Source organism: Falco peregrinus, chromosome 8, assembly GCF_023634155.1.
Source record: "Falco peregrinus isolate bFalPer1 chromosome 8, bFalPer1.pri, whole genome shotgun sequence".
Taxonomy (NCBI): domain Eukaryota; kingdom Metazoa; phylum Chordata; class Aves; order Falconiformes; family Falconidae; genus Falco; species Falco peregrinus.
In genome coordinates this window covers 13,520,014-13,538,279 of record NC_073728.1, presented here as the reverse complement: position 1 = coordinate 13,538,279, position 18,266 = coordinate 13,520,014, and the positions used below count along the sequence as shown (strand labels likewise).

The 18,266-nt window shown below is 39.2% G+C and overlaps 2 protein-coding genes across 3 annotated transcripts in view; both read right to left on the bottom strand.

The window, feature by feature from the left end:
• FAM171B (family with sequence similarity 171 member B) overlaps positions 1–5,611 on the bottom strand; it is a 35,617-nt gene extending 30,006 nt beyond the window's left edge. For both annotated transcript variants that reach the window (XM_055812805.1, XM_055812806.1), the window contains exon 1: positions 5,305–5,611. In XM_055812805.1, coding sequence (XP_055668780.1) covers positions 5,305–5,464 — 160 coding nt within the window. In that variant the 5' untranslated portion in view covers positions 5,465–5,611. The remainder of the gene's footprint in view (positions 1–5,304) is intronic.
• Positions 5,612–8,909: 3,298 nt separating this feature from the next.
• Positions 8,910–18,266, bottom strand: part of ITGAV (integrin subunit alpha V) — a 47,305-nt gene continuing 37,948 nt past the window's right edge. The window contains exons 26-30 of the mRNA XM_005237080.4: positions 18,085–18,198; positions 16,425–16,538; positions 16,221–16,328; positions 15,062–15,184; positions 8,910–14,693 (exon numbers count right to left, since the gene is read on the bottom strand). Of these exons, the coding sequence (XP_005237137.2) occupies positions 14,598–14,693; positions 15,062–15,184; positions 16,221–16,328; positions 16,425–16,538; positions 18,085–18,198 (555 nt within the window). The 3' untranslated portion in view covers positions 8,910–14,597. The remainder of the gene's footprint in view (positions 14,694–15,061; positions 15,185–16,220; positions 16,329–16,424; positions 16,539–18,084; positions 18,199–18,266) is intronic.

The window sequence follows — 18,266 nt, the reverse complement described above, 5'->3', positions numbered from 1 at the left end:
ATGAAATTATCTGTTAATATATCTTTTTCATTATTTATTTCTGTCTCAAACTGCTGACGCTTTATCACCTCTCCAGTGTCCTAATGCCCTTCCTGATATTTTGTTGCACTACTAAGCCTTAGATCAGCACAGAAAGCTAAGCCACTTAAGAACATCAGCTCAAATAAATCAGGACAAGTCTAAGTCTTACATTCTTCCTTTACTTTCTCACCTAGCCGAGAAACTATTATTGCAAATCCCAGAGGCTGAGAATGCTGAGAAAAGTGAACAGCAAGCCAAAGGACATTTTCTAAGTGTATTTCCATAGGTGAAGTTGCTTGCATTAAGCCATTTTGCTGGGGTGTGCATGTAATACTTTTGGAGTTCTACTTCATAATGAAAATTATTTTTCATGCAATCAGAAGTCAGCTTTCCAAAGTTTCATTAAGGTTTTCCATATAAGAAACACATAGATTCCCAACAAATGTTTACATCTGATATACCTAAAACAAATCAAAAGTCTTATTGTAAAGACTGCAAACCATCTCCTCCACGTCCAAATAGAAAACAGTTACTACAATTTAACCCGTAAGCTTTGACAACTTAACAATAAACCTTTTCCCGACACCAAGTATATTCCATTAGCCACTAGAGAAGAAGGCTGTGCTGTTGATTGTGTATCTATTAACCACAGTGCTGATCAGAAGTCTCTAGTTAGACAGCCCTGACTTCTGGAGCAGAAACTGCATCCTACATAATCCCTCAGTGAAAATTACTGTATTTCCTTCTTTATAGGAATGCTACAGAATCTCCTATATAGCTTTTATCTCCTCACTCATTTTCTTGGGGTCTGTATCTGACTGCGACAGCAGCTCCAGAACAGAACTGAATTTTTTGCTGCCATACTCATCCCCTATCCAGTGACTACAGAGACAGTAAACCATACAGGTTGTTCCACAAAGGGACAATCAAGCTAGTCACACAGCACTGGATACTTCATTTTTTAAAAAAGTGCATCATTATATATTATCACTCAGATTCCAACCCAGATTAACAGAACAAGATATCAAAACCAAATGTTCCTCTAAATATCCAAGTACCACCTACACACCAATATGCAAGTTAGTAGGAAAAACATTTCACAACTAGAATCACTGAAAACAAAGATTACCAAATCAGTAAATCACACTTACAATGTGTCAAAGAAATATTTCTGTTGCGTTATCTCAAATAAAAAGGAACCACGAGAAAGTTATGTCCTCCTTGAATGATCAGGAAGACAACATACATAAGAGTTTTTAGAAAAATCTTAACTAGAAATCTCTTGTCTGGAATACTGGTTTGCATTAGATAGCAACTCATCATCACATGCAAGCAGTCACTATTGACAAATGGGCACAGGATCAAATTCACAGGCAGCATCCAAATAGCGTATTTGTTTCCAACAGGTACAAAAGTAATCTCTTATATTCTTCTGGGTTTGCCAGCAATCACGTATTTATCTGATCAGTCTCAACAATTAACTGCAGAAATGTGTACAACTATTCCAATTCTCTCCTCTCCTTTATTCAGGACCACCATTAGCTGCCACCACTTTTTAATTTCACCCTATAAAAATCAAGCTAATCTTCCCATTGTATGCAAAGTCACCTGCGTTAAAAAAAAATAATAAAAAAACTAATAAAAAAATTTCTTCTTCTCTGAATTCTGGGATATAAAGCAAATTGGGAATGGTCTATAACAAACCCATGTCAAGTCTTCTTGCTTATACTGGGATTACAAAAGGTATAGAGTACCCACAGCATAGAACATGTAGTTATAGGGCAGAAACTTGAAGGAATAACACCTATTTTAAAGCATAGTTCGAGTCTAACTTAAGGTCTCGAACATGGAAAAAAAACTTTCAACACTTCCAACATTAAGATGGCATATGTCATCCTATGTGCTGTCTATACATAATGTGACAGCTTCCGTTTACACAACTGCTGTTTTTTCCAGAAGAATCTTGTACATTCAGCACACATCAGATCTGCCATGGAACTGATGCAGTTAAGTATCCCTTATTCAATTAGTGGTCTCTGCTCTGTTTATTGTGCTGTATCTGCATTATGAAGAGAATAACAATGTACCACATCCAAAATATCCCAACCACAGTGAATATTAAAGAACACAACTCACATCTCCTGTAAAGAATGCATCTCAATAAAGATAAACAAAAGGGAACAAAGAAAACCAAAACAGATTTGCCTGGATCAAAGCCAGGACTATAATTTACTGAATTCTGTGCTCAAGCCCACTGACTTCAACACTGACTATTTGAAGCTCCCAGCAACTTCTCTTCAATTGCTTCTGCACACCAGAGTCCAGATTTCTGAACTGCCACATAGAAAATGGAAAAAATGAATAACAAGGAACCAAGACAGGTTCTCCACTTCAGGGCAAAAAAAAACTGAGGAGAGAGAGATGGATCTCTCTGGTTAGGGTGGTGATGGCTGAATTTTGGAATAGCTACATCCCTTAGATAACACAAGTCAGAGTAACTCCTTGAACAGAGTTCCTCTTGTGCATGTCTTCTCTGCCTTGCTTTAGAATTTACTTATTTCTTTTGGCAGCAGTGAATTTGTTGTTGTTTTTAAGGGAGGAGAAAGAGGAGATTAGCAAGAAAACCTATTCAGTCATGATGTGCAACTACCTTCTCACTGCTGCATTTACATGTCAGCAGTAGAGTCCGCACTCAAAACTTTTGTACACAGCTGTGCTGACTTTAGCATCTCTTCTAGACAGCACAATTATTACACTGGCAGAAGCCTGTGTTAATCCAGGAGGGAACTGATCTGTAGAACTGAATAATTAGCTTCGACAGAACAGGGACATCGATACAGGAACATCAACTGAGAAAAGGTTGTGAACTTCAGCCTTAGCACAGCACCTTCCCTATTCTAGGAGGATAAGGCTCATTTGCTCCAGCAACACCGGGGTCACAAGCACGCAGCATAAATCCAAATTCAGCCAGGCTCCTCCTTACTTCCAGAAGCCGCTGCCTGCCTGGCAGTTCCCAGCACAGGACCTGCAGCTGCTGCAGGAGTGGCCTCTTCAGAGCGTTCCCCTTAGGGATTACTCTGCTGCCAGTCTTCTGCTGCAAAAGCAACAGCCGTTTATCCTCCCTACCTTTTGGCTGTAAACCATCAAAAGATAATTTCATGGAATAAGACATTAGTATCCGATAAATACATAACTGGAGTCAGGCTCTTCCTTTTTAAAATTTCAAAAACATCAACATAGCAAAAATTACTTACATGCTTTACTGAAAGGAAATACCACACAAAACTCCAAAGGTTATTAGCAGCTTCTTCATAATAATGAAAGTTATGAAGACCAGCTAATCACTGCTACGAAAAAGATTCATCACTATTGCCTTTTTTCGATTTTTTATGAAAGAAAAAATTAATCAAGATCATTTAGAAAGCCAGCCAACCAGTAAAATAAAGCTTTAACTGTATTTAAACATAACATAAACGAATGCTGAGGATCAGCTCAAAAAATACATTTTTAACATTCATAAACTGGGATTGATTGTGAAAGCTGCATACTACAAGGCACTTTCAGGACTCTCATACCTCAAAACCTATGAAGCAAAATAAACAAATAAAAGAAAGCAACAGCAACTAGGCACGTGGGTCTGCAACAGCAACAACAGCAAACCAAGAGCATCAAATTGTTTGGTACCAACAAAGACTTCAGCCAGGGCTGAAGGCAACGAAGTAACAGAGCTTCTTGAAAAGAAATCAATAGCTGAAACCAAAGAAGATCACTGAATTACAAAAACTGTGTCGTCCCCCCCCCTTTTTTTTTTGCCACTCAATTTTTAATGAGAAAAACATTCACTGCACAAGTCAGAAATGCTGCCAATGCCGCCTAAATGGGGTTTGCTGGTGATTAATGGTATATTCCTCTAAAAGCACAGTAAGAAACAAAATAATGAAAAAGCATCAGCTGAAAATGAAAACCAGGAACCAAGCTGTTTATCAAATACCCTTCTTTAAGGCCCTATATTTTAAACGTTTTGGGGAAAAAAAACCCAAAAAACAAAGCTACACAAGAAGGAAACCAAAAAGCAAGTCAAGCAAGGCATTTTAAAGAGCCTATCAGGAAGATTTAAATGTGTTCATAGTCTACCAAACCTAGTTTCTTGTTCTACATCTTTAAGAAGTTACAAGTAAAGACCATAACTCAAAATCTTTGCTTATATTTCTTAATTAACATACATACTTTGGCAGCTTTGCAAATTGGCTTCAATTCAGCAAAATATTAAGCATATGACTAAAACGAAGAACATTTTATACCTTCTTGAAGTCAACTGGAAATAGAAACATGCATACATGTTAAAAATGAAACATATGCTCCAGTGATATGCCCAAACAGAGCCTTGGTGCTAGAAGGTCTTAAATAATTCATGTTTGAAACCATTTTGAAATTCTTTGGTGAAAGGCAATACGTCAAGAAGAACACTGTTTTTATCCCAATTGAGCCTGAGCCTTCAGAACAGACACATTATTTTTTACACCGGGTGACAGAACAAACACCTCATCACCTGCCCCAGTTCTGCAAGGGGGTAACCTCACAAATCTGACCGTAGCACCACGGCCTAATACTGACATAAGCACATGATCTCCATACTCTCAGCTGTTGGATAAACGACGTGTTTCCTCATTCTGCAGAGGAGACGCAACAACCAACGAGCTCACCAGCCCCATCACCCATTTTTGACAGGCTCGAGACGCTTACACACGTTATCAGCTGGGGTTTTATTTATTTTTATATTGATGCAAATGTACATCCAAATAAATAATTGAACATTACATATATTTTTATACGTATATTGCACCTCTCGCTCTGGTGACTCCTGCCAGCGGGCAGGAACGCACCGGGCCCTTCCCCGAGCCCGTCCGCCGGGCCCCGGGAGCGCCCCCCGCCCGGCCCACCGGCAGATCCCGGGACATTAAAGATGGATCCCGCTCGCCCCGCAGCAGCCGCCGCGGCTCCGCTACCTGCCTCATGCAAAGCACAGCGGTGGACCCCCCCGTCCGTCCCTCGCACGGCAGCACAACCCCCCCGGTTTCACAGCCCAGCGGCGGCAACGCGGCCCCGGCCTCCAGCGGCGCGGCCCCCAGCAGCCCGGAGGGGGGGCGGCGGAGGGGGGCGCCGAGCCCCCACCCCGGAGGAGCGGGACGCGCCGGGTAGCGGGGGTCCCGACGGAATGCCCGCAGGGAAGGCGGGAAGCGGCTATGTACCCGGCGGCAGGAGAAACGGGGCGGGGATCGGTACCTGAGGCCGCCGCGGCGGCGGGGGCGCCCCCCGGCAGCGCCGCCCGCTGCTGCTGCGGGAGGGTGGCGGCGGCTGCGGCGGCGGGAGGCGGCCGCCCCATCAGCAACGCGGCCGCCAGCCCCAGGAGCAGGGAGGAGAGGCGCCCGCAGGTCCCCGGCATGTCGAGCAGCCCGAGGGCAGCGGAGGCATATTGCGGGCGAGGGCGCGGGCGGGGGGCCGGGACCAGCGGCTCCGGCGGCGGCGGCGGGACTGCGGCGGCGAGCGGCCGCCCCCACGCACGGCAGCTGCCGGCCGGGCAGCCGTGAGCCCGCCCCGCCCCTCGGACGTGCAGGGGGCGGGGCCTGAGCGCGGGGCGGGGCCGCGGGGCGGGCCGGGGGCGGTGGGCGCGGGCTGAGGGGGTCCTGTTCCGCAGCGGGGGGCGGCCGCCCCGGCGGGAAGCCCCGCTGCCTGCGGGCCCTGCGGAGCGCGGGGCGGGCTAACGGCTTTCCGAAGGCGCCTCGCCGTTAACGCCTGGCGGTAACGGCCGAGGGCAGGGAGAGCCGGGCCGAGAGGGGAGGGCGCGGGGCCGGCCGGCGCTGCGGTCTGTAGCCGGGTGGGCGCGGACATCAAACCCGCCGCGCTCGCTGGCTTTCAGCCCCCTCCGAACCGGCGGCGTTGAAGTCGGCTGCGGCCACGCTTGTTGCTGAGAGCGCCAAGGCGTATTTGCAACCCCGGAGCATCCCGTCGCGTTAGAGGGCAGACGCCTCGGACTGCCGCGTGCCCGCTCAGAGCCGCCCGTACTCCGGCCCTGGTGAGCGGCAGGCGCGGGGGTGAGCCTGCTGTGTTCGTAGCATCTCCTAAAGCTTTCATTCCACACACAAGCGTGCCTTTGCCTTACTTAGATGTTTATTCACATTAACGGTCCTGATATCAAACAACACGTGTGTTAGAATTAAGGATACACATTAACTTGGGTAAAATTGGAATGGACGTTACCTAGGGTGGGCTCACAGAAAAACTCCTGAAGTTGTTGACCGGCAGCTCAGACTGCTACACCTGAGCAAAGGCAGCACATCTGGACAGATGAAACTTGCACCTTCATCAGCACCAAAAAAACCCTCTGCCACAAAAAACTATTTCATTTGATGGGACCTTTCTTTTACATAAGCAAAAAAGCACAACAACGAGGCAAATATTTACTTGATGTGGAACTCTCCTCCCAGCAGCTCACATGGAGAGATTCTGTTTTGTTTAGAAAACGTTTGTTCAGTACCTACTTGCCCAGTTAACAGCCCCTCAGCCAGCTTCCTATTTCAACCTTTTCTCTGGGCACTGCAAAGAAAAAGAGGCTGCTTCAGCACAGCCAGCATCGCATGTTCTCAGGTGGAAGAAAGGGGTCCAGGGCAAGCCAGCTGGTGCCTTCAGCAGGCCGCTTCCTGCAAGGAACTTGCCTGACAAATGGGTATGGGGTATTGAGAAAGTGTGGTTCGCATATTCATTTCCATATGTTTTGTAGACTTGGGCTCTTCGAAAGATAACCTATAAGTTTATTCGGGGGGGAATAGTTGAACCAACGTGGCAGCTGCAACACTTTAAGTTAATATTGATTATGTGAATATGCACAATTATTCATTTATAAAGTTCTGAAACAAATTCGTTAAATACGTGATAAAAGTTTTATTGCAAATGGCTCCAAAAGAGGAATAACATGTGGAAGTTAATTGTACTGCATTTAGATAGATTATTAAGAAGGGATTAGAGCACACAATAGCACCCATTTCAGGAAAGAAAAAATCATAATCAGATTTAAGTTTTCTTAACCAGATTTTCTTTGAAAAGAGATGAAAGTCATTTATTTCAACTACCTGAATATTTACTAGAGGAATTATGTCCAGCATTAACTCCTGCAGTCTTTAAAAAGGTTGCTTACCCACTCAGCAAACAAATTACATCCGTTACCATCAACCACTGAAGGGACGCGACATGGCATCTGCTATTTTGTCAGGAACTGAAAAGCATGTACAGGAATGACACAGAAATGTAAACGTAGGTATATTCTGCAAAACTCTCTGAAAAACAGTAACACACACACATGGTCTACAGGTGAAATTATAAAGTCCAGTAATGTGGTATTTTACTGTCTGTTGGTTTTTGTTTGTTTGTTGGTTTGGTTTTTTGCTTCTCACACTTGGAAGGTCTGTATTGTGCATTTGTATCCTGCAAGCTTAAGTCTTAGCACATCCTCTGTCTCTGTCAGGAGAGGTAATGATTCAGCACCAAACTTTTAGAAGGTTTATCAGAAAGATGAAGTAAACCAGATTGATTGTGAAATATGATGTGAAAAGATAGGCCGCTGACAGCACTAACCCTAATTCTTTATGTGTAAGAGACAATATATTGCTGAGACATTCATACAAACTTTTGTTAAAAAAAAGGAGGCAGTCTCTTTAATTTTTACTGTGTTCTTAAAATTACTTGAACTGGCAATTTTAAAATATATTAATGTACTAATATGTAATAAAGTATTAATGCATTAGTAATTAAATTACAAACTCACTAATGATAAAAGCATGCAATAAAATACCATACATGTATGCAAAGAGTCAGAAACCTAGACACTGTAAAGGAGCATAATTCAGGTCAGGCGGTGGAGTTGTGTTTATGTAAATAACCTCAAGACATGGACCATCATTTTGTTTAAGGTAGTTATGGTGTAAGATGGGAATTCGAAAAACGACTCTGTTGCCTTGTTGCTGTTATGAGACAACTGTTGCCACTAATTCCTCAATAATCATTAATTTGGAACTGCTAGACAGATGTAGTGATCACTGTGCTCGTACCTAACTGAAGGTATCATATTTAACAAAAACTAGGCCTGCGTTGGCTGCAGTGGGTATTGAACAAATGGAAGAGTCATGCTTTGACTTACTGCTGTGATGTATCTTAGGCATATTCAGTGTAGCTACTGTGAAGCTGCTGGAAGTGGTTAATTAAAACACAAATATCAGTTTTTCATCTTTTCAGTGTCCCTTTTTACTATTTTCTTTAGGCTAACAAATTCTTTACTAGCAATCCAATGAACCCAGCAGCGTGGAGTTTTTCTAAAGGGTTCACAAGCACCAACATTTATTTCTAAGTAAGTGTTCTAGCAATGTAAAATAAACATGTATGCCTTTATTGTCACCCCATTCACAAAGATGAATATGATTGTTAATCAGAAAGAATGCAATACTAACATAAAATTAGTCTAATAATACAACAAGAAAAGAAATACCACCTCTGTGAATTTTCCTAACCAAAGGACAAGAATTCACCATTTTTTACAGTGATGTGGCAGGTATAAAAATCTGAAATACTTGCTTCTGGTACACAAAAATTTTAGTAGGAAATCAGTTTTCTGGTGACAGAATATAATTTGTGCCTAGATCCTCTTTTTTGCTTGTGATTACAATTTTTTTTGATTGCAGGTTAATGTGTGCCACTTTAGCTGAGAATGTGGAAGTTGTGTATATGTGACCTTTTTGTATTTAGTAGATAACTGTGAATTACAAACATATACTATGAAATATTTTCAGGTGAATTAAATGTTTGTTAAAAAGTAGGTCAAGAATTAAAAAAATCCAGAATTCTTGTTAATTAAGAGGTATTTTATTCCAAAATTCTAAATATCAGAGTCAACTCAATACATACATTTTTCAGTTTATCCAATCATAATATTTTGAAATTGTATACATATATAGAAAAATACAACCTAATAAAATCAATCAAATCTGAATTAGGATTAAAAGAATGAGTTGAAAAGATAACCATAGCTTAATAGCTATGTATTTGATATCAGTACAAAATTACTGTGCCACAATACCCACTTTTTTAAAAAAATTATAATTTAATAAAAATAAGGTGACTTGAAATGCATATTGCTCTCCTTACGTGTACCGAAAGCCTTTGAAACAAGTTCATAGTTACTGAAAATATTCCTGTTTATTTACTACACGACTAAAAAATCCAAAATGCAGTACTCTCATTAGTATGTTAATTTTCTGCTTGTGCAAACAATGCTCTACTGATTTCATGCACGAGCAAAAACAAAAAAGGCAAAAAAAAATATCTATTACAAAGAAACAAAATGTTACATTTTCAACATACTTGTATCATAGCAAATAGAGGTTTCCTTCATGGACTAGAAAGGGCCACCTAAACCTGTAATAAAAGTTTTTTGAAGATTCAAATGCTACATCAAATCTTCATTTACTTTGCAAAAGCCAACGGTCAAGTTATTCAACCTTAATGCAGCATATTTGGTGAAGGTAACTGCATGAAAGTTTAGATTTCCTGTGTTACATTAAAATTCTACACAATAGAAAAAAAATAGACCAGAATACTAAATACCATAATCACATGAAACAGTAGCAGTACTACAAATTCAAACCCATTATTGTATAGTCTCTAGGCGAATTTTCCACAGTGGACCTAAAGAATATTGTACCAATTCTCAATAACTCAAGAGCTAGTAATGGATACACTTTAGAATATACATCATGTTTCACCCAATGTGGGCGATCAAAAACTTCTTATACCATTCATTTATCACCTCAATTTAACACACTGGTTTTGTCAACATCCTTAAAAATATTGAGCATTGCAAGTCAACAAATGCTACATCCCTTCTTAGGCAAACAAAAATAAACAGATGACTTGGCAGTGAACTAAATCTGATCATGTTATATTGCACTTGGGAATTAGTAGCTACAGATTCAGTACCAAAGAGCTCAGATCCCACTCAAGTCAATGAGAGTTACTAGAGAGCTCAGCATACAATCATGATCCAAACTGTGGATTTATTTGTGATAGGATGCCACTGCCAATAGAGAACTAATGGGTTCTTCCCATCACAGAAATGGACAAACAAAAAGAACCATCTCTTTGCTGTAAGGCTTATATGACACCATCTTTTTATTTTTTATATGTCAATATCAGTATCACTTCACTGCTGAAACCTGAGACTTTCTTGAAGTTCATCATCCCCCCTCCATCGATATTGACAGAATCTGAACATAAATCTTTTCAAAACTTTGTATAAAGGTGGCTTTTAAAAATTCCTTGATCAGTTAAGCATGACACTTCCATTCTACTTTAGTGCCAACTCTTTTAAAGTTAATAAACAATTCATTTCTTGGGCAATTAACTTCAAATATTTCCAAGGGAAATCGCTATTTCAGTATTTCAATTTTCCTTTTATAAAATCCTATTTTATTTTTTCCCCCTCAATAACAGCCAGCAGCATTGGCCACAAAGGATCACATTCAAAGCCAGCTGCAATGAATGTCAGGTTTTCTGTGACTTCATTAGACTGCAGAATAGGTCTTAGTCTGGACAGAAGACAAATACTGACTAGATTTTCACCAGGCTAGTGCTGCTCTGTGACTATTTGTGAGGGTGTAGGAAAAAAATACTGCAGGGCATATGCCAGGGTAACCAACGGCAAACCTGAATGTTGCAAAAATCTAAGTGCAATATGAATCCTTCAAATCACCAAGAACATGCTGATTATAGCCGAAATATTTTCAAAATACCCGTGAACGTTTACCTTAAAAACCCTTTAAGCATGGACACGAGTTCAGAAATCTTTGCTTGGAATAAATGTTCTATAAAGAAAGAGCATATATAATAAACTTTTTTAGAGTTTCCACAAGCATTATGTGAATCAAAGATCAACATGTAAATCAAGATTTAAAACAGCCATATAGGACAAATAAAATTATAAACTTGTTATTGATACCTAAAAACATTTCCGCAAAGATTTCAACTTATGTTGATAAATGTATCCCATATGTGACTTTACAGTCATGCTTAATCAAAAGCTATCTCCACAATTTGGTAGTTTCTTGAAAGAAATATAAACCTTTAAATTAGGTTCCTTGCTTTATGTTTTCTAAATATTGTCAAACATAGTAATAGATAATGTGCATTTTGTAATATAAATCACTTTCTAATATTGATCATGAGATGCTGCAATAATTGCAAACTGGAGTACTTACAGAATTTCATACTCATTATAAAAGATATAGCTCTCTTAAAATGTTTTCATTGTCTAAATAATTACACAGCCATTGATTTTATATTAATAAAAAATATGTTTCTGAACATAACTCTGAAAAGAGGACTAATTCTTTGTTACTGTACTTGTATTTTTTTAATGCTTGCAGTATGCATCTTATGCATGTCGATCTTGACTCAAGGGCATTACTTTAATTCCAAAATACAGTTCTAAAGTTTCTTTCAAAGTTTTAATATCATTCTACAACATCTGCTATAAGAATACATTAATGCCTCTAAGTCAGTATGCAATATATACTGACACAAGTACATACATAGTCTGTGATTTTATTGCTGAATCTAGAATGTGATACGAAGTGTTTCCTGCACCCCTGTTCAGGAAAACATCCTGGGCAGAATCTTCCTGAAACACAAATGTTACCTTAAACTGAATTTGGGTTGTTATATCTATGTTCACTAAGTAATGTGTATACTCCATTTACATATGCTACTATTTTCTTTAACCAAAGTGGAAATTAGTGGACATGGGAGAAGCAACTATTTGGATTTATTCTCCAGTAGAATGCAAGAAAATAAAAATCACTTAAGTCTTACTTTATATAACTTCAATAAATGGAAGAAACGGTCTATAGCTACAGTAGTTGTACCAATGAAATGTACCTTTTTATCCTGACAATGAGCAAAATGAGAGTTCCAGTTGCCACAGTAAAATTAAGATACAATTAGCACTGACATTAACAGGCTAAAGTACCCCTTCCATGTGAGCTAAAGAGATCTTGATCGTGCTTTTTTGTTTGTTTGTTTTCACCTCCTTATAATGCCTAGACATGCAAGTAGTCTCAGAAATTTCAAGTCACCTTGGTGTGTACATGTAATGAAAGCACACATGTAAGAATTAGAGCTATAATCTGTTTGACAGTCTCTTAAACCTCTTAACTGACTAAGATTAAGATTGGGTAAAACCAATCTTGTTGCATATAGATAGTAAGTTGACAAAGAGTGTCAACTAGAAGCCTGTGTTAAGTAACTGAAAATGTGTTTCCCAGAAGTCACATTTTGAGGCCAGGATCATATCCTGACTCCTGATTCCTTACTGGATTACTAGTAACAATACTAGAAGCAAAGAAAAAAACAAAACGTTGGGCACAATAAAGACCTTGAAAATTCAGTGAAAGCAGAATGATGCAATATAACCTTTAAAATAAACTAATTATATCTAAACATATTGTCTAAAACAAAAACATGTATATGGGTAAACAGGCAAGCCTGTGTCCAATCCATGTAGTGGCCCCTGCAGATTTTGTGCTGTCTCACTCAATGACTCAACGCCATCACAGTTGAGTAAGAAAGGACTTTTTTTTTTGAGTTTTGAGTAAGAAAGTTTTGAAAGAAAGTAAGAACGGAAGCCACATGTGGGATTTTAAATCCCAGAAAGGATGCAGAAATAAGAGTTGAATCAAACTTCATTTCAGGTAATTCTTGGTTTACTGGGCTTTGCAGTATTTGTGGGGGAAGATGCAGCTTTGAACAAAAAGCCCCAAGATACAAAACCAAACCAAACCAGAGTTTTTGTCCTTTTAAAAACTTGTCGACATAGAAATGTCACTGGTATAATTACGGTATAAATTTTTCTTTCTGGATGTGGCTGCATATGGGGAACTTATTATGTAATTTATTCCCTTATTGGAATAGAGAAAAAACAAATCTCATAAAAGGCACCTTTACTTGCAAGCCAAGCAACCTCCTAATTTGCTGCTGCATGTCTACAGAAATGCATACAGAAAATGTTTGGTTCTCTCGTAAGTGTAAGAAGCTTCATCTTACCACACCAATGCTGAGGGAAATAAGCTAAAAATGATGTAAACCTCTGGACTTTTGGTATGTTTAAAGAACAACAATGAAACAAATTTTGGTAACGAAATGTATTGAACCTAATGAAATGTCTTGTGCAATGAAATGTCTTGTGCAATGAAACATACAATGAATGAATTAAATAAACCAAGCCAAATCAACCTTCTCTTTTCAAACCCTTATGCATTGCCAGCTCTACTCTGTTTCATTTGACAAGCTCAGTGTTCTCTCAGGGCAGGTGGCAAGGCAGACCGGAGTGTGGCTGAAGTACTGATGTAACCTAGACGCATGGCTGGCAGATAGTCTAGTCTCCGTATTACTCCATCCTGCACTTGACATGGTCAACTACAGAATGTGACAATTAACACATTACAGTGCATCAGGTAACCTGTCAGAAAATATTCCCTCCACTGTTTTGCCAGAAACTGAGATTCAATCCAAGTAATACACAGACTTAATTTCAAACCCTGTGGGGGTTTGACCTGTGAACATAGAGGCTATGGGTTTTCTCATCAGACATTTCTGTTGGCAGCCACAGCCCAACATCTTGTCTCTGGCAGCACCTGAACGGATCCATGCTGCCAAGAATTCTGTGGAACACCTGGATTCTGCTCCATGGACACACACAGCAGAGTCTTTGGATCTTGCCCTGGATCTTTTCACTAGGTCCCACAGAAAGTACATCCCCAGCTTTCTACCACTCGCTTCCATTTCTGCAGGCTCAATACCTGCAGTAAGAGACCTAGGACCTGGAGAACAATATTTTTAAAGTCTAGAGGGAAACCACAAGACAGATGAATGAGCAGTAAGGGGAACAGGCATGCAGAATAGGTATCAGGGAAGAATGATTCCACTGAATAATCTCTTTCCTATTTTTTGAGCAGAAGGAAAATCATCAGCAGAGTTCATGGGTCAAAGAATATTCTTCAGTTTTCTAAAACAACCTATGCTCATTTTTTTGTGCAGTTAGCTTTCAAGAGCTAGGAAATGCAATGTAGTGTCATCCTGCAAAAATCAACTGGAACTAAACGTGTAAACCAGCAAGTATCTATGGAAGCTGTTGGCTTCAGGAGCAAATGCAGAATCTGTGTAGCAATGCATGTAAAGTTGGTTTGTGAATCAAAAAAGACGATGACTCGTACATCCCAATAAGTAAAATCATAGCACTACCTATTACTTAATTTTCTCACACACAAATTGGCACAGATGCGTTAGTCACATGTATGAACATAATTAATACAAAAAGGAGGATTTAAATATATTGCTATTATTTTGTACGTGCTGATACCTTCTGAGACCAGCACCTTTGCAGTCATGAATGTTTTTTTCTTGAGGGGGAATCCAATATTTGTAGCCAAGATGCAGGCATTTAAAAATTTCAGAACATCTTACAGATAAAACTCTGCTTAAGCTTCTGATGTTCCTTCCCCATTCTCATGTGGTTGCAGTTGTTCTCTTTCTTGTTCTTCCTGAGGTGGTCTCACACGTTTGAAAAAGCCCATCTGTGATTCAGAGAACCATAAAGAAATTGCATTGTGATATTCAAAACATACACACATCCTTTCCCTTTCCTTCTTGATCAGATTTTAACTGATTTGTTATTTTATTTTCTTCCCTTCTAATCTCTTATTTTTGACCTTCAAAGCTGATAAATACCAGCTGAAAAATTAAACTAATTCAGCACAATCAGACATCCACTTTTATTGAACTCCTTCCTGACAAAGCTGAAAGTTTTTAGTTACCCAAAAACTTAATGGATTCAGATGATTAGGGGACCAAGGTATTTCTGCAAGCTGCTGGTACTATTTTAAGTAATATGTCACTAGTAGGGAAAAGAAAACAATAGAAAAACCCCAACTACAGTACTTACCCTGTACATAACAAACACTAGAACAGCCAAGAGCAATAATCCTGCTAGGACAGCCAAAATTATAACCCATACAGGCACAGGCATAGGCTGTGGTTGAATGCCCCATGTAATATTTGTAGTAACCTAACAGAAAAACACAATAAATCACACTTTGCATGGCAGTGGCATGCTAAATTAATTCATACAGTTTAAGTCTTGTATATCTTTATTCTATAGTGTTTAAAATATTCTTAATACAGCATAAATTATTTTTTCCCTCCAATGTGAGTAAAGAGCTACAGATTAACAGTGACATAAAGACTTCACTGACCCAAATAGGATTTCTAAATTAAATAAAAACAAGGGGTTTGGGTTGTTTTGTTGTTTTGGGGTTTTTTTTGATTGGTTGGTTGGTTTTTTGCTATCCGTCATGCCAAGGCAACATGTGTTCTGTAATGCTTGATGATTTCCATTAAAACTGTAGGAATCTGACACAATAGTTGGGAATTAGAGAAAAATAATTCAAGTCTTTTCCTTTTTTTATTAGAAGGTAGTATTCCTTGAAACAAACATCAGCTCCACAAAGCTTAGAAGAGAAAAAAGTTAATAATAGCCATTAGAAAGCATATTAAAAAATAAATCAATCACGATCCTTTTTCAACTCCTTTCTTAAGATCTTTTATGCTGTAGTGCCTTCAAATAACTTTTAACTGGGCAGCCCAAATAAATGACCTATATCTTCCTTTCTGTTTTCACCCTGTCTCCTTTCTCTTTGAAACTCTCTGGGACACAGATGGTCTTTTTGTTCCACATTCACACAGTATTTCATATAACATAATAAAGGTTCATTATTCAATTTCTAATTGCTACTACAGCAGAAGACAATTTTCAAGTAAAATACTTCTCAAACAACAGTGGCATTGACAAGAAAATCCAGACTGTTCATCAGTTTTTTCATTTTCAGTTAAGTCTTCAAAGCTACAAGTCTTGTTACTCCGGTTTTAGGACAGAAATTTTTGTTTTACCCTCAACTGTATCTGTATAACGAAAATTCATAGGTGAATAGTATTTGATAAAATTACAATTATACCAAGCCACAAAAAAGCTACTCAACAATTGTTCTTATATTAATTTCAAAGTAAGTATGTATGGTAACTCAAGCTGCATGTAAATGACTTACTACTGTAGAATTGTGGATATCTTCAAAGGAAAGGTTCTTGTAAGGGAACTCTATAACATTGAAAGAAGCAGAAGATTTGAGAGAATAGGAGTGATTCTGATTTTCTTTCTGTGTAAGAAAAAACAAAATTAGCATTGCACGTGGATACAAAAAGCACTTTTTTTATGTTTCAGAAGCAGGGACAGAACATTCAGAGTCACTCACATTCATGAAAGTTTGGGTCCAAAGGCGTGATTTTAAATACAATATTGCACTCTTTCCCCTTTCCAGGTGGCCAACTTGACAGACTATCTTTAAACAATCAGCATTTCCACAGCCCTGCATATAAAAACAGGAAGGATATTCCAAATACAAAAATACTTGAAAAGTTGTTAATGGCCTTACTTTACTCATGTACATACTTTTTGTCCTCTTTTCCTGGCAAAGCACCATAGGCTATTCAAATATATTAAGTAACCCCCAGTACTGAATAATTACTTAGGATGTCCCAGAAGTTTGCATTCAGAAAAATACTATGGAAGCCAGTTGGATCCCAAAGGTGAAACAGCTGGCAGTAGCTTAAGGTATGTGTTTTATCTACATATGTAGGAAAAAAAGTTGGAGGGTAGGTGGCAGTGCCTGGTCAATTCAGATTACAATCCTCCACATGTTTTTGGATAGGAAAACTCACGGCAATTAACTGCAGTTGGTGCCAACAAAATACACATTGTTGCATTCAGTGGAAGTCTTCAAACTTCACTGCCTGACCTATCTATAAGCCATACTTAGGACTACTACAGTTCAACTGGCCTTTCTCAAGTGCATTTCCACTAAAATCCATCAGATAATACTGATGCTAAACCATCAGTATTTCTAAAAGAAAGCAGAGCAAAACAAAGCCTCATGCTATAATTGTGATTTTAGCTGTACTATAGATAAAAAACAATGTACAGTGTAGGTACATCTGCCAGTGTTAAGTACAACTCAGTGTAATTATTACAAAGAGTGATGTTAGTCTCTGTGGTGAAATCCTGCTAAGACATTGGGAAGATCTGGCAAAACCCAAGCCCTCTAAAAACTCAAACCATTTTTAGAACTGCATTTACAGATACTGAAGAATATTTGAAGCTTCTTTCTAAAAAAATTAAGTAACTTTTCTCACCATAAAATAAGAAATAATTCCTATTTTCACTTTCTTTGCTCAGCCCTTCTTTTTTTTTTTTGGATCGGGGCTGTACTGCCTTAGTCCCATTGGTCCACCCTAAACTCCCAAGCCCTTCTCTGAGCTGCCTGCCTGTCCTGTCCTGCCCAAAGCAGGGATGGTTCATGTCTGCAAGCACAGTTACAAAGGCAGTGATACGGTAATATGTTTACTTTCTATTACAGATTATTTCCAATCTTGCTTAGAATGACGGGTCCTCCACGTGTGTGATTGCAGAATGTCCACTGATCAGCTAGGAAACATGTTGTGAAATCAGCTGCAATTTGTAGCAAAGATGATGACTGCAGCAGTCACCTGCTTCCTCTCAGTTAATTTACCAGCCTTCCTGCTATGAAGTACTGATTTTCAATTTCAGGGAATAGCACAGTATAGAAGGCTGACACTGAACAAAGGGCCCAACTTGGCCTTCGTTTTCAAGGACTTAAAATGTAACAGCACAAAACTGTAGGCATATGCCTCACTGGCTGACTACCCTGAGGAAAACTGATGCACATTGGAAGAAACCCCAGAACAGCTCCAGAGCATATGACATTTTTGTCTGTTAACTTTAAATACCGAACATGGATTTTCTGAAATTATTCTTCATCTCATGGAGCTTTCATCTCCATCTTCATTTAAAAAAACCCAAAAAATATTATCAGCCTATCAATGCTGAGAGCTTACCAAAGTATGCACATCTCCTTCAATGGCAGTTATATCCCTTCGACTGATACGATGATCATGGTTATCTTCCCTGCTAAGTGTTTCATTCTTATCATCATCTTTAGAAGCAGAAATCTAGGATATACCAAGAAACACCAAATCATAAATAATTCTTACATTTTGATACTTGTGGACTTCAAAGT